Consider the following 21,926-nt stretch of genomic DNA (forward strand, 5'->3'; position numbering starts at 1 on the left):
CACTTTATGGGTACATAGAGCTTTATAATTGTGAAGCTTTCACATTTACAATTAGTCACTTGCCTTTCTAAGGTATTTAACTACCTTACACTTATTTTGTTATTAATTCTGTATGTACTCAGTTATATGTACATTGTCTCCCCCAGTAAAAGGTACGCTACTTAAGAGCAGGTATTGTTTCATTATTTTTATGTGTAGCCCCAGTCTGGCACACAGTAGGCATTAAGAAGTGCTTGTTGATTGATTGATTTATAATCTCACTTTATTTTCATCACACCCTGTCCAACTGACAGAGAAGGTATCGTCATTCATATTGTACAGATGAGAAAACTGAGAGTCAAAGTGATTTTTCCAAGGTCACATAACCAGGAAGTAGAAGGGTTGGGACTAGATCCTAAATGTCCTGGTGTTCTCTGCCCTATACTAAGGTGGCTCTTGAGATCATCAGAGATAATTTGGGGTTTCATAAAGCCAGGGATGGGAATCATTGAGTTAAGGCCTTCAGGATATCCTACATCATGTAGACAAGAAGTCCCAATGGCTAAGCAGATACAGATGACATATTTTATGACATATAGCACTCTTGGGGTTAGTTTAGGACAAATGAAAGGAAACATTGCCTGAAATCCTAATCCCCAAAGTGTTACTTCGCACAACAGGCAGTAAACTTAGGAAATGTGTTAGCCCAAGAAGTAATACCAGCCAAAAAATATAGTTTCCCCAAAGGTCTAAATAAATTCATGGATGACAGATCCACAAGAGTTTAAGAAGGAAAACACAAGAGAAGCTACATTGTGTGAGAGGAAAAATATTAGAGGAGGAGTCTGCCAAACTGAGTTCCAATTCATGAGCTGTATGACCTCGAATAAGTCAATTTCCCTCTCTAAACCTCAGTTTCTTAGTTTGCAAAATGAAAGGGTTGGATGATGTCTAGGGTTCCTTCTAACTCAATATATGAGTCTTTATAAGTCTTGACTCTGCCATACGAGAACTAGAATAAACCAGTTCAACTTTTTGAGCCTCAATCACTTCATATGTAAATAGGGGAGAATAATATTTAGGCTGCCTACCCAAGAGAGTTATTGGGAGGGAAGTACAATGTAATGTGTAAGGCACTACAGAAATGTGACCTATGATGGTGATCGTGGCTATTTTGAGGTCTATTTAGGACCAGAGGGCAGAAAAGATCTTAGCAACTGTTTAACCCAAACCCTTCATTTTAAAGATTGGCATATTAAGGCCCAGAAAGGGAAAGTAATTTACCTACGGATACACAAGTAATAGGTAGCAAAGCCAAGATTCCAATCTTGAATCTAAGTCCCACACCCTTTAGACTGCACCATATGAACTATATAGTTCCACATCACATTTCTTGGTGCCCTCATCCAAGATAGGGTGGTAAGTTTGATGGACCATGGGTCTGACCCACCATAGCAATTCTCGTGTCCCTTTGTTCTTAATATTTGGGGCTGAACCCTTTCTGGTTATGGACTTTCTAGGCAAGGAGCCAGCTGGTTCCATGCTTTCCCCTTCTCCCAGACACATGCCACATGTCCCATAATACTGCAAGGCTCCAAACAAAGAGCTTCATACCATGAGGAGCCAAGCTCGGGACATATTCCCCCTGGGAATGGAAAAAAAAATCACAGGAGGTAGATTAATTCTTTCCGGACTGCAGCCCTTTACATCTAACATCCTATTGGCAGCAGCCCACCCATCAGGTAGCAATATATATTGTTCAGACATGCATTGTTTGGGGACTTTGCAAGCTTTGTGATGACAAGGATCATGGAAAGGATGGTAGCAAATCTCTGTGCTTAGTTTGGCATTGCATGTGTTACAGGGTAGAGTGGCTGGACTTTGCATCCTGCCTCTTCAGCACATTTGAATGGAACAATATTCATTTTTCACATTAGCGTTAATAAGCCCTTTTATTAGCGAGGTCAAATAAGGCAATAACTATGGCAGAGTGAGATGGATAGACAAAAATTAAGCTTCCAGTTGATGGTGGGAACTGGTATACTTGGAAACAAGGAGGACCAAATTTGGCTCATAAAAAACTCTATGCATGAGAGTTAATAGTAGCCACAAATTTGCCCCAGGAAAGCTGAACAAGAATACTTCTAAAAACTCTACCTCCAAAGGACTTAGACTTGATTATATTCCTAGAGATTTTAGCTTTTGACCAACAAGAAGTCCAAATCCCAGACCCTAAAGTTTCTTTTCATAGGTTCTGTAGTGTTCAGAGGATGGTTTTCCAGATGGTGCCTAACGATGACCGTGCCAGATTCTACAGCTTAAGTAAATGTTGCCATCCCTCAGCTCCTGCCAGGAAAAGATGGAAGACCCAGTCGTTTCTCCTGGCTCCAGTGATCCCTTCCCACAAGAGATCAGAAACCCCCACATTGACTTGGGCAGTCTTCTTGGAGGATGGACACTTCCAAGGGCCCTTTTCCCTCTCCCCATCTGCAGGACCTTCTGGCTGAGCTGCATTCATTGAAAGCTGCCAACCTCCAGTCAACAAGGGTAGAGGAATGAGCTAGCCAGATGCCGACAGAGGACACTGTGCAGGAAGAGAAGGTAGATTACCAAGAAGGGAAAGGAAGAAAGCCCAGAGGGCCCAAATGACAAAGCCTCAAGTCTGATCATGTCTAATTTAGGAAGTTTACCGGTATTCAATCTTTCAGTCTCTGCAGGTGTTTCTCTACCTTACCATTAAAAATGTCTTTAATGTTGACAATGATCCCACTAACATCCATGATTTAGGAGGAAAAGAAAAATGTTCACAGTCCCCTCTCTCTCTGTCTCTGTCTCTCTGTCTTTCTCTCCCACTCTCCTCCTCTTTCTCTCTCTCTCTATCTATTTCTCCTTCTCCCCCTCTTTCTTTCTCTCTTCACCCTCTTCCACTTCCCCTCTCTCTCCTTTCAGCTTAGATTCTCCCAATTTTCTTTTATCTATAACCTAAATAAATCTCCAAGGCTAGAACTCAGAAATGTGAAGTGGGTAAATAATAATGACTAGCACTTACATAGCACTTTAAAAGCGTGCAGAGTATGTTGCAGACGTGATCTCATTTGATAGTTACAGCAACAAGAGGTAGGGGCTATTATTATCCTCATTCTACATAAGGAAACTGAACTTCAGAGGAATGAAACGACTTTGCCAGGGTCACACAGCTGGTCATCACCAGCAGCAGGATTGTTGATTACCAGTCCTACCCTCTTTCCTCTTTAGCCATTCTGTTATAGCAGCTTGTCTTTGCTGTTCCTGACTCTCCCTTCTGTGTCTTCCTCTAGCTCCTCGCTCCCCTTAGGAACTCCAAATTTTGATACTCCTTCCCCTTTCACCATAGATGATCTCTAAGGACAAATCTATGATCTTGTGATCCTCAGGTGGCAGGCAGGAGGCACACTGGATGGAACTCTGGGCCTGGAATCAGGAAGACCTGAGTACAAATCTGACCTCAGATACTTGCTAGCTGTCAGACCCTGGGCAAGTCACTTAACCCTGTTTACCTCAGTTTCTTCAACTGTAAAATGGGGATAATAATAGCCTTTACTCTCCCACCCCCAGGGTTAGTATGAGGATCAAGTGAGATGATAATTGTAAAGTGCTTAGTATAGTGCCTGGTACATAGATGTTATAGAAATGGGTTTTTTTATTGTAGTAGTAGTAGTTGTAGTAGTAGTGGTAGTAGTAGTAGTAGTAGTAGTAGTGGTGGTGGTGGTGGTGGTAGTAGTAGCAAAGAAAGGTTACTTTGGGTAAGGGAGTTAGTAAACCAACCTTTGCTAAAGCATTAATCATTGATAAAATTTAACACAGGGACTCTTCCAAGGAGTATTTATATTTGAACATACTTTAGAGCATCAATTCAAAGGCATGAACACTAGTGGTGGAATTTCAGCCAGAAGCCAGCCAGCAGAGGCTATATTTAAGTTACATTTAAAGTTACTTCTAAAAACCCCCTAGTCATCCAGTCACTTATTTTGCCTATGTACACAGCCAGATCGAAAGGACAAAAGACATTTCACTTCAAAGGTTAATGTGGAAACAGATCTGTGGATGGATGACTTGTGTTCTCCAACAGAAGGACAAACAAAAGACAAACAGATGCCATAGTCACAGCTCTTGAAGACCCTTCAAAAAAGGTCTTGTCATCAAAGTCCTTGGCACTGTCACCTGTTGATATGATTTTATCAATGGAAACGAGATCCAAGAAGAGGCATTTCCATCTGCTGCTGCCTCCTAAGGACCATGGGACCTTTCTATCTGCTTTGTATCAGAAACTTTCCATATATCAATTCCCCCTCTTTTAGAATGTGAGCTCCTTGAGAGCAAGAACTGTCTTACTTTGCTATTTGTTTCTCCAATGCTTTCATATCTCCACAATGCTTTGCCCATGGTAAGTGCTTAATAGATGGTTCATTCGTCCATTAATTCATTCATTCTTCATTGCTTATAGAATGAAATCTACTAGATCTTGCCCCAACATTTCCAAAGAGAAATCCAGGAAATCACCTCAGAACCTACCATTTGAGTCAATAGGAACCATGAGGCTAACCCTCCATGTGCTACTTGAAAATAGATTTCTGCATTGTCACTTATTCTGAAATAAGTCATGTCTTCTTCTTATCATTAAATTCAGGTTTAAATTTATATTTCCACTTCTGGGTACAGTGTGCAAATAGCCCTCGTATAGTTTATCAAACTTTGGAATGCTTTATGAACATTTTCTCATTCTCCCTCCTCATATACCCATCCTGAGAATGGATAAACTAAGAAAAAGTGGCTGGAGGACTTGCCTGAGTTGATAGAGGGGGTAACTGGGAGAATCAATGCAAGATCTCAGGCAGCTAGACCTTTAAACTAATTTTCGGCTAAGAATCCTATCCAAAGAAAATTTGAGTCCAAAAAGGAAAGTGTAAACTCACCACGATTTCCTGGAAATCGACTGAAAAAGCAAAGCAGACTTTACTCTTTAAAGAGCTAGGGAGTGAGTGCAGCCTTCAACCCATCACACCCTGGGCTGCTCATGGTAGAGACTATAAAAGTTGTTATAATTTCACATTTTCTAAAAGGCTAATAGAACACCATCAGGAAGCTGTATCGAGGCTCAAACATGCCAAAGAAACAGTGAAACCTCCAGATTATTCCTAGCTCTCCCCAAGTAATTGCTACCAAGAACAAAACAACACAAAATTCCTTAAAATTTAAAAAACAAAAGAAATCAACAAACTTGGGCTCAGAGAAGAGATGAGAAAGTAGCCCACCTTCCATTAGATGGAGAGGTGGGGGATAATGAGTGTGGAATATTACAGATGTTGTAGAAGGCAGTCAGTGAGGTTTTGCTGAATCGTTTGTGTGGTTGTTTTAACTATGTTTTGTCAGGGAAAGATTTTTGTGCAGTGGGGGAGAAGGATAAATTTGAAAATGAGACTGATGTAAATACAAAAGCCACCAATAAAATTTAAAAAAAAAATAAGAGAAATGAAAATGTTTGGTCAGTACTCACATTGTTGTCAAACAGAAAGCATAATAAAGATAAAACAACTTAAATCTTTTATTTTCTTAACTTTCAATTTTTAAATTAACTTTTTTTATTTTTAAAATTGTTTTTATGACCACCTTTTCTGTGTTAACCAATCAATAGCTACTTTGGATGTACCTACTATATTTCAGGCACTGTATTAGTCACTGGAATACCAAAAAAAATAATACTACATGCACCCAAAGGGAACAATTGGAGAGTGACTTCAAACCCAAAATAGGTTAAATTGGTTGGCTTAGAAAAAGCCTACAATGGATGTGGAGGAGGAGAGGACTGGCCCCTCTCCACTTTGACCTCTGACCTTTCCACGGGCCCTGGCACTGGCTGGAATTCCCTGAGAATCTAGTGCTGAGCCCCTGCCAGGTTATTAGCAGAGGCCTGCACCCACAGCAGCTCTGCTGGAAATGCTCTTGCAAATGTCTAGATGTACACAGCTTTAATACACACAACTCAAGCTTCTGTAAACCTCCTACAAACAGGGAGCAGCATGTACAGTATTCCATATCAGGGTTTGAAGGGCTGCATATGGTGCTCAGTTATAACAGCTGAGCTTTAAAAAGTACAACTTCTCATCTCACTGAACCAGAGCCCAAATAAGGCGGGTAAAGGAAAAAAAAAACCCAACCCACAGGGAGGTGAAGAATGGTTTGTGTTGGGGGACCCTTCTACATTAAATATTGCTTTTATTATAAATGTCTGTTTATTATCTTCTCAAAAAGATATTTTGCCAATCTAAACAGTACTCACTACTTATAATGCCCAAGATTATCATTTTAACTATTAGATAGACATAGAGATGTGTTCATGAGTCTCTAGATCATCGAATCTATCCATCGATTTGGAGAGAGATGGGTAAAAAGCAGAGACAGACATAGATTCAGATTCAGAAAGACCTGGTCCTAGGTCTTGCCCCTGAAATATGCTGGTTCTGTGACCCAGAGCAAGTCACTTAAAAGCTGACCCAAGGCAGCTTCCTAAGACTATAATTTCAGAGCAGGTGCTGATCTGTATTGGCAGAGGGTCCTCTTGGGGAATTCTCTGTACCAATGGAATTGCAGGTGCAGTCTGAAAACTTTTAAAAGTAGAATGTGTCTCTTCCTCTTCCTCCCCACCAAAAAGAAAGAAAAAAAGGAAAAAAAGTCTTCTCTGGGATGGCCAGAAGAGTCAACACCTACCTCTCCCTGCCTTCTTTACTTGCGTCTTCCATGGCTCTGGCTACCCCAAAACCAACCAGGCTACTTGATTGCTCACAGAGCCTGGAGAAGGTGGGAGTCACCAAGTCTATTTCTTCCAGGGAAATGGAGTATCACCATGCCTTACCATCTGTTCTGTAATTGCCCCTTAAGATGTTCCAGGCCTTATTATCTACCCTATCTCTAGGCTTCGCAGACCCCTCGCACCGTCCAACTGTCCTACTGATGAAACCTAAAATCCCCGGACTTTGCCATCCGCCCTGCAGCTACACCCTTAGGATTTCTGGGCCTTTCCATCTGTCTGGCAACTGGATTTTCTTTCATGTGTTGTCTCCCCCAATCAGACTGTGAGCTCCTCCAAAGCAAGGACTATCTCACTTTCCTTATTTTTATCCTCAATGTTTAGGCTGCTAGTGCCTTCAGTCCCTTGTCTGTAAGACGCATCCAGACCTCCAGGTGGAGAAGAGTTTGGGAGGGGCAGGAGTAAGCAAGTTTCCTGGAATACACAAGAAACTTTTACTTTCTGTTTCTGATGCCGATAATGACTTTCTTCAGCTTTCCAGCCAACTTCCCGCTTCTCCCTCCCCAGCCCCCTGTTGCTGCACGCCATCCCCCAGCTCCAGTATAAAGTTTGGCTTTTGCAGCATGAAGCAGCTGGGCCAAGCTACCAGCGAATGATAATGACCTCAGAAATCTGCTGTTAGCTCGACAACAATAGGGTGCTCAGTCTACTGGAAAATTGTGTTCATCAGCTAACTCTGCTCAGTTACTAATTGACATTGCCAAATATTTTAAGAACAATTGGAATGCACAAGCAAAAAAAAAATGAAGATCTTAATCCTCAGACTTAATTTTTTTTTGGCCTGTTTTGTTTGCTTGGAGCAGGCGATGGCTATCACAAAACTAAATGGGGGAGGGGAGAGAAAAAAGAGGGAAGAAGGAAAAAAAGCAAGCAAGAAAGAAAAACTATCATATTGCTATCTAGCCTATGTATATGCAAGGATGTCCTGTACAAAAGCTTCTGATTTGTTCTGTCATTTGGGCCCAAATATGGTCTGAGACTCATTGTTTAAGGAAAATTCTACAAACAAAAAGAGATATCACAAGAGTTCCAAGCCAGCTGGTCAAATAATTCTTGCCCACCTCTAAATACTAAACAAGAAGTAATGAAGGTTAACAATATTTTATTTCGTCTTTGCCTCCCTTGATTTCCATTGATCATGTAACTTGGCCTACTTTATTTAATGAACTGGAGGGTCAATGCATTCAATTACCCCCTTCCCACCATCAAGACTTCAATTATCCCCACACCAAAATTATGGGAAAATGCAGAAGGTAACTACCCTGTTGGATATAATGAACAGTATCGTTTCTTACTACATTAAGTTTTAATTATTCTGTGTGCTATTTCCGAAGCAAAATCTGAAGAACACAAACTTTTTTTTGAGCCAGAAATGAGATAGGCCAGGACGCCTGCTTTGATATGTTTTTAGGAGAATGATGCAGAGATTAATTCCATCAGGGGGTTTGCATGCAATCAGGCAACCACAACCAGCATAGGACGAAAACATATGTACTGCTTTCTGCATGTCAGGGAAGGAAAAAGTGTGCTTCTGAGTTTCCTGTTTCCCAATAGTTTTCCTTTGTATTGCCTGAGGAGGCAGAAATGACATCTACTATTGTGTGAAATTATTGGAAAGTCAAATAAACAAAAATAAATGATAAAAACAAAAAGAAAAGGACAGGGAAGTGATCTGTGTGTCGTCTAGTTTTGTCCATTTTCTGTTAGAAAATATGACCTCTCAATTTGTCAAAGGTCCTAGTTTTAGCAGTTGATCTTAAGCTTAGTTCTCAGCAGTCTGGAGAGCTAGAGAACAAATACATTTTCTGGTTCAGTGGAGTCATTTTCACATGTTCACTGATTCAAACATTCTTTTACTCACATAACAAACAGCTGCATACCACATTAGCCTAGCCAGTGACAGTCACACATCTCGGCAATAACTGTTTGATTGCAAACTTGACCCTTTCTTCTTCTCAGCCTGAGCAAGACATTTTTAAACAGCCACTCGGTTCCCAATCCTCCTTTGCAAAGAATTACATCAGATAACAAAGGACTTCTCTGCCACTCTTTGTAAGCCTTCTTCTGGAGATCTGTTCTAAGAGGCTCTCTGTCAAAAGGTTTTTTTATGATGAATTCAGAACTACTATCATGTTAAGAGCAGCGATTTATAAAGAAGAATTCATTGGTTGAGATCTGAAAAAAATAGTTTCTCAGGCCCTACTGACCCAGTTTTGAACAAAAAAGAGAATCAAGTGATGCAAATGAAGTTTTGAGACATTGTTATGCTGTCTGAGAAATTTGTAAAACCCTCCGTTTTGCAGTAATTTCTTAATAAAAGCCTCAATAAGTATTGCATTCTTACTTACAGGTCCAAAGACTTTGGTCTTCACCTCGCAGGTTTCTCTATAACAGGTAATGGCAAAATGCCAATTGTGCTACATTGAAAGATATATCTAGTTTAATATCACTTATGCCAAATCACATTTAGTTTTGTTTTTGTTTTTAAATAACTTGACTTGCCAGGCTTGGTGGAATGTTTTTAGCTCAAGAAAAAACTTAATGCCAGACTTTTGACTTGATGTATACCCAGTATATATAATTTTTTGTTGTTGTTACACTCATTTCCAAAGCATTCATGAATCTGAAACAGACATTTTAAGAGGAAAAACTTTTTTTGAGGTCACTTAGAAAGGAATCAGCCAGTAGACACATTTATCAACTGATTTCAAGGTGGAGATAAAAAGTTTGTGAATAACTCCAACTGTAGTTTTTTTGGTGTTTATTTTTTCTTTCCCAGACACACACAGTCTTGGAGTTAGAAAATTCCCACAGAGTTGAAAAGGTGAGAGTGGATTCCTTCAATACAATATGTATTTGGAAATAAAGAAAACGAAGGGTATGGGGAATTAGCACTGGCTATCACTTGGATAGAAGGTGAGAAAGACAGGGTAAATGTGTCACTTACAAAGCTAAACATTTGGTATTGGGCTTAACAAACAGATAACATCTTTTAGTTTTCAGCCAATTTCAGATTTTCAAGGACCTCTTGAATTCAGCCAGCATCATGTCAGGGTCCTTCCCCAAATTTCAGAATGTCCCAGACTCTCTCTCTAGTTCTATTCCCTAGGTTTCTCTAACCCAATATTACCAGAACTGAACTACCTGGCAGAAGAACCCTCCCATCTGAGCCCAAAGAAAGGCATATCCACTGTTTGATGCAGGGTTATGGCTCTTTCCCTCCAGTTCCTGAAAACAGCAAAGTTTTATAAAGTACTTTTAGTATCAGGCCGTGAAAAGCGGGAACTAATCCCTTTTATCTTAGCACTTTCCAGTCACTAAAAACAATTTTAATCACTCTCCATACTATGAAATTAGCCCCTACGTGGTACTCGTGCTCCTATTTAGAATTTTCTAATGTGTCTCACCAGTAATAAATCGCCAACAAGGCTATGGCTTCTCGAGTAGACAGTGTGTTTCATGGGTATTTAAACAACAGCATTAAGTACTATAGGAATCTGTGGAATGTGGAGCACAGATTTATGTGTCTTAAGAGTTCTTTACTGGTTTGTAATAAGCCAGCAAACTAACGCTTTATTTTTATATTAATTTTGTCCTCAAAGTAGGGCATACTGAAGCATGACAATACCAACACCCTAAACTGGCACATACTTAATAACTGTAACAGAGAATTGCCTCCAATACTAAAATATTTATCGAAACGGGGTAGGGGTGGGGGCGACTAAAAAGAATTAACCTCGACAGCCTGCTACCAGATCTTTAACAGTGAGCAATGTAATGCCTTAAGGTACCTCAAACTGTCTTTCATTTTCTAGACTTAATGGCTGATTGCAGAAATCAATGTTGCCATTAGTAACAGAGTATTTGTTATGGCATGATTTCCTCTGTTGTTAGGCTTGCAGAATGATTACAGTATTAGCAAGGTGCTTTCCTTATAGAGGGCTAGAGATAGAACATTCCATTTGCCGTCCATTAGCAAGTGGCTTTGGAAATAGGGACGAAGCCAGAAATCTTACCTGCCGTGGTGTGGAGATTGTAATTCAGCTTTCATAGGCTAGGACTTTTTACCAAAAAAAAAAAAAGAAGAAGAAGAAGAAAGAAAAAATGGATGAGGAAGCTCAGTAGCTTACGGACATTTATAAGGAATGTTTTTGGTGGGGAAGGAGTTGTTATTTCATAAGCCTATGTCAAAAGTGAATGTAAGATGTAGTGCAATTTAGGGCATGAGCCTAAATGTCTGTTTTGACAAGTTCCCAGAATGTATATGGTTTAGTGGAAGGTGATGTGATCCACATGACAGAACCTCCCAGAGAGATGGATCATTGATTTAGAGAGAAAAAGAGACTTTAGCCCAACTCCTTTATTTTACAGTTGTGGCAGAAAAGGAATTTGAACAGGGGTACTGTGAATCCTTTCCATTGCCCCATGGATATGAGTTTAGATAAGGAAAATTATAGTAGGCAGGGGGTTGTTTCCACACTCGAAGAGTGGTCTATTTGGGAGGGCTGGGCAAATAATGGGAAAATAATGAAAATGTATCTTTAGGGGAAAGGCTAGTAAGGGCCCCCTCATCCAGCTCCAGCTATGGATAATCCAAGGAATCCTGAAAGATCCTTGTTCTAGAATCCCATGGGAGAGGCACTCAGAGGTCTCTCAGAGATGGAAAGAGGACAGGAGTGAGGAGAGTTAGTGTCACACAGGAAAAAGGGATCTCCAAATATCTGAGATGAATAAGAAAGTGCTCTCCACTCCTCTATGAAGGATAGAAAATGAGAAGATCATAACCTCTTTAAGGCATAAAAGAGAGTGAGAGCAAGGGGCCAGATGACCCACGTTCTTAAAAATCAACAATGACATAAGACTAAGCAGGAAATCGTACGTATTTTCCACTTTGAAAGGCCTAGGGATCATGATAAGACATTGATGAGTAAAGACAATTGGAGAAATGCTTCTAACTCTGAGGTTTTCCATTGGGTGATGTTCACTTTTTTTTCCCCAAATAGAAGCCAACCTACCTGAAGAAGATGGTGATGAAGGATGTGGGCTGTCTTCCTGAGCGCTTCCAGTCTGAGAAAGACCCCCACCGACTCCACTCTCCTCGGTAACATTGGAAGAGCCCGGTGTGGTGGACCGGCTCACTGACTGGGATTCCTGGTCGCTGCCAGAACCCCGTCGCTCCTCCAGGCACCCTTGGAGGACCTCTTCTTCTGCTTTCCTGTCCCTCTTGTGGACTCGGGAGTGGACGACAACCTGGTGGTAGGTTCGGAACACTCGGCCGCAGTCTGGGCACTCGGTGGGCTTCTCCTTCATATTTCCATGACTTTGCATGTTGTAATCAAGTCCCTGGTTGAGACCATGTGACAAAAAATCTCTACTGCCTTCTAAAGGGTCTAGTTTATTTGGCAGGTCTCTCGGATTGCCCATTTTAGTGCTGTGAACCAAATCAGCAGGCATTTTCTGCTTGGAGCCATCTGTTCCTACTAACACATACTCCCGCTTCTCCTTATCAAACAGAACTCCGGCGTTTGCCAAAGTGTCTTCATGGTTGCGCTGTATCTGCTGCTCTTTAGACAAGAAACCGTGTTCCATGGCCATCCCTCTTGCCATGAGCTGCCAGGCCTGATAGCTATTCACAGGGTCCATCTCGGCTGCTTTGGCAGCTGCCTGCAACCGTTCTATGCAGCTGGACTTTAGTGGTGGCACCAGGTTGAGGCAACCCAAGAGGGAATGTTTGTCCCCTTCGCTGAGGCTGTGGCCCATGCTTGAGATGGGGGACAGCAGCTTCCCCAGAACCTCCTTCTCTTTCATAGGCAAGTCCCCCTTGCTGTAGAGCTGATTAGGTTCACTCAGGCTGGACTTGTCTGGGGGCATGAAGCCACTCTGCAAACAAGAGAGGTATCGAGAATACAGGTTGGCATGGGCCTCCTGGGACATACCTCCCATGGGAACGGGTACCTCTGGGTCACTGGGAGACTTGTTCTTGACAGAAAGTTTGTTGAGGTGAACTTTCATGTGGTTCTTGAGGAACCAGGGCTCCTTGAAGCGCCTCCCACAGATCTGACAGCAATGCTCAAAAGAATCCTTGTGTTTTCTCATGTGGCCCTTGAGAAACCATGCCTGACTGAACACCTGGCCACACACTTCACAGCGGAACTCATTGGCCGACTGTTCCCCGCTTCCATTGGAGCCCTGGCCTTGGGCTGACTCAGCAGTGATATGAGCCTTCTCCACATGGCTGATCAGTTCCTCCTCCTGGGAGGCTGCAAAGTCACACAGGGTACATTTATAGGGCTTGTGAAGGATCCGGATATGACGGTCCAATTCTTCACGCTTCTTAAACTTCCCTTTGCAAAATGTGCAGCGGAAACCCGCTGTGGGAACCACCATGTCTTCTTGGACGTTGGCTGGCTTTGGTGAGGGCACTGGATTGGAGATGTCAGGGACGCTGTGGTTCACTGGCAAAGACAAGTTACAGTTGGCCAGAGGGGGCTGCTGAGAGTGTGGCGGAGGCTTCACATCAGGCCGTGGTTGCAGGAGACTGCTTTTCATCTGTTTGTCCCTCAGGATAGCTCTTTCCTCGAGTTCATGAAGCAGGCGATTCTCCTCCCGGACTCTCCCACGGCCTTTACCCAGGTTTCCAAGCTTATGGGTCCTCAAGTGTATCTTCAAGTTCCCCTTCTGAGCTGCCCGGTGGTCACAGTAGGGACACTTGAAGGGCTTCTCGCCAGTGTGTGTACGCATGTGGAGAGAAAGGATGCTATTGAACCGGAATCGCTTCCCACACAGGGGGCAGGGGTATTTCCGATTCTTCCTTGCGTCATCCTCAATGTCACTCATCTGGGACATGATGCCAAGGTTCTGGCCATTCAAGAATTGCTGCAGGTCCACCCTTCCATTCAGACTGGTGTCCACATCACGATTGAGCTGATTGGCCAAGAGGGCCATCTGGCTGCCCATTGGCTGGCCTCCCATGGACACGTGGCTCTTCTCCTCTAAGGGTGTGGAGGCCTTCTCTTCAGAGTTAGGCCTGGTCTGGAGCTCTGGGAAAGCATGGCTGAGCTGAGATGTTATCTGGTGCAGCTTCTGGCTCATTGAATACTGACCATTAAGGATCGTGCTGTTAAGATGGGCCTCAGCCTCTGGGACAGCTGAAGAAACTCCAAGGCACAAACTAGCTTCCTCCATCCCTGCAGGGAGGGGAAAAAAAGACCATTTAGATGTGGGAAATGGTAGTTAAGAATAATGAATCAAAAGTATCAGTTGGCAGACAATTTGCATTTTGGGCTTTACCTACACATAATAATGCTAAGGAATTATGGTCAAAAAAACAATAATAAAAAAATGAATTATTAAATGCCAATTATGCAATATGGTGTTGCTCATCCAATTTGTTTTAGCGGCACATCTTCTTCGTTGTATTTCCTATTTACAGACTGCAATTATTCATTCATATTTTAATTATTAATGTTTTACCACTTTCAATACCTAATAACAAATTGAGAGGCTACATTTCTTCTTCTCCTTTTTTCTTCCTTCCCTTGTTCCCCCTCCACATGCCTTTGCCAGCACACTTTGTAGCATCTACACCTGTTTGCATGAGTAAAAGTTCAAGACTAATCCATTGCATACTCTTTTCCTTTTCTTTTCTTCCCTTTTCCCTTTCATTTCCCTTTTCTTTTCTTTCTTTTCCTTTTCCCTTATCTTTCTTTTTCCTTTCCTTTTTTCTTTTCTTTCCCTTTTCTTTTCTTTCTTTTCCTTTTCTCTTTCCTTTCCTTTCCCTTTTCTTTTCTTTCTTTTCCTTTTCTCTTATCTTTCTTTTTCCTTTCCTTTCCTTTTTTCTTTCCTTTCCCTTTTCTTTCTTTTCCTTTTCTCTTTCCTTTGTTTTCCCTTTTTCTTTTCTTCAAAGTCCAAATTGAATCCCACTTATAACTTTTGGTTCCATTCACTACATTGAACACATTCCCCATTCTTAGATGAAAACAGGAGTTTTATGATTTGACCAAAAAAACCATCCAATGATGGCATGATATTTACTGGCTTACAATAAAACAAGATAATGTTTTGGGGAAAAAATAAGTAAAGGACAAGCTTTAGAACAATAAAAGGGATTTTGCTTTAGTCAACAAAAAGTGCAGTAATATCTCATTAAGCTGATTAGTATGCTGCTTAGAAACAGTACTAGGTGCTGTAACACATGATTATAATCATAAAAATCCTTCAGTGTTTGCAAGTAAGCATTAACGAGGTATATTAAATTTTAAGGAGACTGCCACTAGCAGCTTTGCAAACCTCTGAGATTAAGATTTAACCCTTGTGTTCCACAACATTGTTGTGGTGTCATTTTAAAACTCAGTCCATCAAAAGAAGTATAAATTATCTTGCATTGGAATCTTAATGATTGCTGAGAATGCTAACATTTGAGTTGCAAAAAAAAAAAATCATAAGATGCAGCGGACTGTCTCTGTCCTCCCATTGGCAAGATATCCAAAGTAAGGGGCTTTGATTTGGTTTAAAGAGCTCTTTTATAGAACTAGATAAAAACCAATTAAAATCCAGGGAAGGTACCATAGGAAGTCTCACCAAGTTTAAGCATTTTTAATAACTTTCCCAATTTACAGTAATGAGTAAAAATGGTACCTGCAGTATGTGTTTTGCAGAAAATTAGAACTCAAAGCTGTTTGTTAAACACAAAGGCTCAATGCTGGTCTGCATAATTGTCCTTAATAGTTCTCTCTGCCACCTCTCCAGTATAGGCAAAAAACCGGAATCCATACAGCTCAGAAAGGGGGAAAAAAATCTCTTCTAAAAACAGAACATATGGGGAAGGTGGATTTAAAAGCTAACAGGTCTTATTTCTCAATGCTGTTTCCTGATCTCTCTTCCCACCTAAGTTTCCAAATTTTTTTTTGCTACCAGTGAATTACCAAACGTATTAATGTCTTTTTCCTTCCCATGTTAAAATGCATTGGCCAGCCGGGTGGCTCAGCAGTGGCAGTCGGCTCTAGCCACGTCTGATTTCTGGACCAAATGACTCCCTCTCTGGCCCGCAGGGGATGAAGCCAGACTCTGGAGGAAGTACACTTGACCCAGAGGGAGGCTCATACTCCATGCTTTGCCGGGACCCCCGCCAGGCAATCTAAGAATGACATGGATGGTCTCCAAGGGGAGTCCTGGCTTCTTTGGCAGGAAGTCGGAAGCTGTGATTTCTATCTTGGGGAGGCGGGTGAAGGGGAGGGAGAAGGCAATAGAGGGGAAAAAAATCAGGTTAGTTTTGGAAGAGAGAAGAGGTGTGATCATGGATATAAAAATAAATGTGTATACATGATGATAAGAAGGAGCAAATGTACACACATGCATACTGACATGCTGATGTTAAAGAATCCCTCAGAGCCAGCATCTTTGGGGGTGGGGGGTGGTAGGCAGGGCAGTGATAAAAGTTTAAATGCTAGGCCCCTTGCAAACAACATCAGAAATTAATCATTTACCTCCTCACTTACAAAATAACATATCTGCAGTGGAATTAGGGGTTAGGGGTAGGTGCATACTTTGAAAAACAGGGGCTGTTTGGATGGGATTGATGCCTACATCTTAGGGGACACTTGAAGGGAAAATTCAATATACTGTGCAATCACTGCACCCTCATCAGGGCATGAAGAAGCTTTACTCTTTCTCTTTGGGTAAAAGCCCTCAATTCCACCCTCGGGTTATCTCTGGGGAAAACCAGAATGAGAAGGGCCCCTGAAGCCAAGTGGAATTCCTCAGAATTCCACCCAACCACCTTTCTAAAGTTTTGAAAAGAGTCAAGGCAACACAATTATTTTGGGATCCTGTCTCAAAACACTGCCCAACTGGTCCAAACAAAAGATAAGAAGATGGGAAGATCAGCTATTTTCAGGTTGATATTAATGAAATAACTCAAATGCAGCAAGAGGGAATAAAAACAAATTATAAAATTTCAAATGAAAGAAAAATTTTATATGAATGAAAATGATTGTTTTTCTAAAATTAAACAATAAAGCAAAATTTATTTTCTAAAATAAAAAAAATTCAGGTTAAATTTTAAGGTCCTCCACAATCTGGCTCCTACCCACCTTTGTAACACTGTTTCATGAACCTCTCTTTATATATTTTACCATGCAGACAATCTAGTCTATTAACTATCCACCATTCAACCTCCATCTCTAGCCTCCACACATTTACATGAGCCACCCGCATGCCTAGAATGTACTACTTGCTCATTTTTAATTTTTAATATTCTTATCTTCCTTCTAATATCAGTTCAGGTACCACCTCCTCTGTGAAGTCTTCCTTGCTTATCCCAGTTATTAATGCTCTTTTCATTTCAAATTACTTTGTGTGAGGATATAAGCTCCTCGAGGACAAGAACTTTTGTCTTTTTTATTGTTTGTCTTTTTATTCAAAGCTCTGAGCACAAATTCTAGAATGTAGAAGGGACTTAATAAATTCTTATTGACTGATTTTTTTTTTCTAACCAAGGAACTTGTTACACCTCCCAGTGAACTATGTGCTCCTTGAGGGCAGTGAAGGTTTCGTTTGATTTTTGATTTTTTTTGTCCCCAGCCTCGTACGTGATAGTTGCTTTAAAAATAAAGTTTGTTGAATTCAATTAAATTTTCAGTCAGCAAGTTCTAGGTAAAGATTATTCAGATTCTTTTCAGGCATGGAATTTTCTTTTTTAGCCTCCCAAGCTAATCAGGGTCATCTGATTTGGTTTTATTAAGCATAGTGTAATGGAAGAACGCTGGATTTAGAGTAAGAAAAGAATAAAAAAACATTAAGAATGCTCTTTGGAGCTGGATGGGACCATGGTAGAGAAAAGACAGTAGAACCAAATTCTTCATTTCCATCTTCACTACCAGTGAGAATGATTTTTGCCCTAAAAATAACAGAGCAAAAATTGCCAGTGGGGAGTTGATATGCAAGATCAGTAAAGAGATCACCAAACTGCTTTATATCAAGTCAAGTCACCTGGATCACATGAACTGCACCTCCTGTACAGAAAGAACAAGATGCGGTGATGATATTGGAAAGGTCATGAAAAAAGGGAGAAGTCCTGCAGGACTGGAGAAGAGCAAATATTGCCCAAATTTGGCCAAATTGCTGAAAAAGCAGCAAAGTTCCGTTTGGGAACTACAGACCAGTAAGCTTGTCAGGGGTTCCTGGGAAAATCCTAGCAAAGATCAGCAAGAGAATGGCTCGTGAACATTTAGAAAAGGAAGAGATGACTATAGAGCCACTTTGGCTTCATCAAGAACAGGTCTTAAAACACTAAACTATCTTTCTTTCTTTCTTCCTTCCTTCTTCCCTTCCTACCTTCCTTCCTTCCTTCCTCCCTCCCTTCTTCCTTCCCTCCCTCCTTCCTTCCCTCCCTGCTTCCCTTCTTCCTTCCCTCCCTCCTTCCTTCCCTCCCTCCTTCCGTCCCTCCCTCCTTGCTTCCTTCCCTCTTTCTTTCCTTCCTTCTTTCCTTCCTTCCTTCCTTTCTTCCTTCCTTCCATTCTTCCTTCCCTCCCTCCATCCTTCCCTCACTCCTTCCCTCCTTCCTTTTTTCCTTCCTTCCCTCCTTTCTTCCCTCCTTCTTTCCTTCCTTCCTTCCTTCCTTCCTTCCTTCCTTCCTTCCTTCCTTCCTTCCTTTCCTCCTTCCTTCCCTCCTTCTTCCCTTCTTTTCTTTTGTTTTTTTTCTTTGACAGGGTTACTAAACCTGTAAATCAGGAGAAGGTCATCAATATCGATTACCTAGAATTTGACAAAACATTTAATAAAATACCTCATAATATTCTTGTGGAAAAGATGGAAAGGCAAACTAGGTAATAATAGAGTTAGATGGATTAAGAACCGGATAAATGGCCATACTCAAAAAGTAGTCCTTAATTGTTTGGTGCAGTTTCTAGCTGAGTGCCCCTGGGACCTGTGCTTAGCCATAGCCTGTTCAACACTTTTATCAATAACTTGAATCATGATGTAGATGCTGTGGTCATCCAATCTACAGATGACAGAAAGTTGGAGGAGATATAAAGCACACCAGATGAAGAGTCAGGATTTTAAAACATCTCCATGGGCTAGACTCAGGCGTTGGGCTGAAGCTAATAGGATGAAATTTGAAGACGATACATGTCACATCTCACACATGGGTTCAAAAAAATCAATTCCACAAGCACATGATTGGACATAAATTTATCCAAAAGCGATCCAGGGATTATAGTGGTCTGCATGCCCAATATGAGATAGAAGTGTTATGTAATAGTCAAAAAAAACCCAAACCCACTCAAAAACCTCATACTCTCTTATGGTTCCTGGCTCACAATAGGCACTTAATAAAAGGCTTGTTGGCTTGAGTTACTGACTGCATTAAGAAAGGCATCGCTTCTAAGAATAAGGGAGCACCAGTTTTACTGTACTCTGTTCCTGCTCAGATCACAGCCAGAGCACAGTGCCCAATTCCCAACACTATAGTTTACAAAGGGCCACCAGGCTGGTCAAGGGTGTTGAATCGCTGGCACAGGAGGATCAGTGGAGCGAACTAAGGATATTTGGCCTGGAGGAGAGAAGACTCAGTGGGGACATAATAACTGTCTTAAAATAACTGTTTTAAAGGCCTATCCTGTAGAAAAGGCATTAGACTTGTCCTGGAAGCCATCTTCAGTCATCCTTATCTATATCTTGCCACTAGACCCAGATGGCTCCAGAGGAGAAAGTGAGGCTGGTGACTTTGCACAGCCCTGCCTCACTTAAATCCATGGCAATTCACTTGCATGTCACGTGTGGCATCACCTTTCCTGATGTCATGGTCCTCTTTGAGAATGAAGGACAAAGAACAAGGCTTGTCCTATTTGACCTCAAAGGACAAAACAAGGAGAAATGGAGTGATGTCACAAAGAGGCAAATTTGGCTTGATGTCAGGAAAAAAAACTTCCTAACAATTTGAGATAATCAAAAAGAAGTGGAAAGAGCTATTTCCTTTTATTGAGCACCTTTAAGTAGAGGCTGGCTGACCACTTGGTGGATACAATAGAGACACTTTTCAGTTATAGATTTTACTAGTAGGGCACTGAGGTCCCTTTTGATTCTAAAATTCTGTGATTCTGCCATAGGTTCAAATTCTAGCTCAGATACTTACCACGTCTATGACCCTGGACAAACTACTTTACAGTTCTGGGCCTTATCAGTAGAAACAAAGGGATGGCACATAAAGTTACCTTCCCACACTGAATCTATGGTAACCCAATGGTTCAAATAAGATGCCAGGTCAAATACTAATGCCGAACACCTCATTTGTAATGGGCAATGCATTGGTTCATTCATTCAACAAATACCTATAAATTACCTACTATGTGCAAGGTCCTGTGTAATCTTCAAAAACATCACAACCTTCTTGAGTCTGTCATTTGTTAAATGGGCTGGGGGGGGTGGAAAGAGGAGGGGTCCTTTCAGCTAGTCCTAAATCATTCCTATGATGAATTCCTTTACCAGTTCAGTTACTTACAACCTATGTGATTTTTGGTAAGTCCCATCTCTGAGTTTTAGTTTCCTTTGAAAAAAAGGGGGATTTTTGACTAAATGACTTTTAGACCTATTCCAGATCTAAATCCTATGATTCTAGAGAGAAATGTTCATAGTAACTATCAAATCACATCCTGCAAGTCCACTATGATATATAATACATCTCTCTCACTGAAACACTGGAAACTCTGTAATGAGAGTTGTTCAACACCAGCTTTGCAGCAGGGCTAGCTGTGTCCCTCAACACCTCATTTATTGCCAAAATGTTAGGATATACTCAAGTTTTTATCAGAATCAAGGCAATATTATCAGGGTTCAATTCCTAGGCTAAATACTAAGGAGCATACTACTACAAAAGGGACCTGACCTGCAAATTTGCAATTTATGTGTGCCTTCCAAGTGCCAGCAAATGGGATGGGACCCTGAACAGAAGACTAAAAACAAAAATGAAACAACAAAAAAAGAGGTAACAGCAGTTTTCTACTTGATCTGCCCAATTTCATATCTCCATGAGGGTATTCTTGGATACACATATTATCAAAATACATTCTATCTCATCTTTCACATCATTTAAGGTACAGTGAGCCATTCAGCTGCCTTTGATGGGGCTAATAGTTATTTTGATTTTGCATTTCTGCCTCTGAGACTATTTCCTGTGATATCAATAACAAAAGTTTTCACTTAACTATTCCAATAGAGCACTTAATTGTATCTTTCAACTTTGAAATGAAATTTAAAACTATTAGGACACCAGAAATGCCAGCTGCTACAAGCCTAAACAAATTTAGCACAAAAAAACATGGTTTCATTTCACTAGAATTGGAAATACATATATATATATATATATATATATATATATATATATATATACATACATATGTGTATATATATATATATATATATACACAAGCACACACACACACACACACACACATATATATATATGAATAGACCAAAAAATATAGGTCTTGCCAGTAAGTCACATAAAAGAGTTTTATCCTTATAGCATGAAAAGAATAGTTGGGAAATAAAATGAATTTAGAAATAAACATTTCAGCTGAATTATTTTTTCGATCAAAGGTTGTTGTCTAACAGAGCACAGCCAAATGAATACTCCTTTTTATCAAGGTGAGTGAGAAAGTACTGCTTCTGAGACCTAGCAGAGCTCTTGCTGCCCACCTTTGCTGTGAAGAGAGGGGAGAGACTGAGCTTAATAAACAAGGTGATGCTGTAAATGTCGCGGAGGACTGTAAATGAAATAATCTTTTGCCATTTATTCCTGTCAGAAGACACCTTCCTCAAAGTCAGTGAATCTCTTGGTACTTCCCACCTCTCTACCCTGCCCTGTGCTACTAGTCACTCATAGCATCCAATCATCAACCAGGCTTCACCCAGAATACAATGTATTTTTATTAAATATATATATACATATATATATGCATATTCTCTATTGTTGCAGCTGAAACTGTTTAAGGTGGTTATAAGCACAATACACTCCTGTTCTGAAATACACAACACCAGACTACTGAACCTTTTCAGGGTCATTAAACAGCTGTAAACATTATTACAAAAATAAACCAGAGAT

At 40.8% G+C, this 21,926-nt stretch overlaps 1 protein-coding gene across 1 annotated transcript in view; it reads right to left on the reverse strand.

The window, feature by feature from the left end:
• Positions 1 to 14,008, reverse strand: part of ZNF536 (zinc finger protein 536) — a 305,150-nt gene extending 291,142 nt beyond the window's left edge. The window contains exon 1 of the mRNA XM_036748438.1: positions 11,839 to 14,008. Within this exon, the coding sequence (XP_036604333.1) occupies positions 11,839 to 14,008 (2,170 nt within the window). The remainder of the gene's footprint in view (positions 1 to 11,838) is intronic.
• Between the last annotated feature and the right edge of the window lie 7,918 nt (positions 14,009 to 21,926).

The sequence above is a fragment of the Trichosurus vulpecula genome, chromosome 3, assembly GCF_011100635.1.
Source record: "Trichosurus vulpecula isolate mTriVul1 chromosome 3, mTriVul1.pri, whole genome shotgun sequence".
Taxonomy (NCBI): domain Eukaryota; kingdom Metazoa; phylum Chordata; class Mammalia; order Diprotodontia; family Phalangeridae; genus Trichosurus; species Trichosurus vulpecula.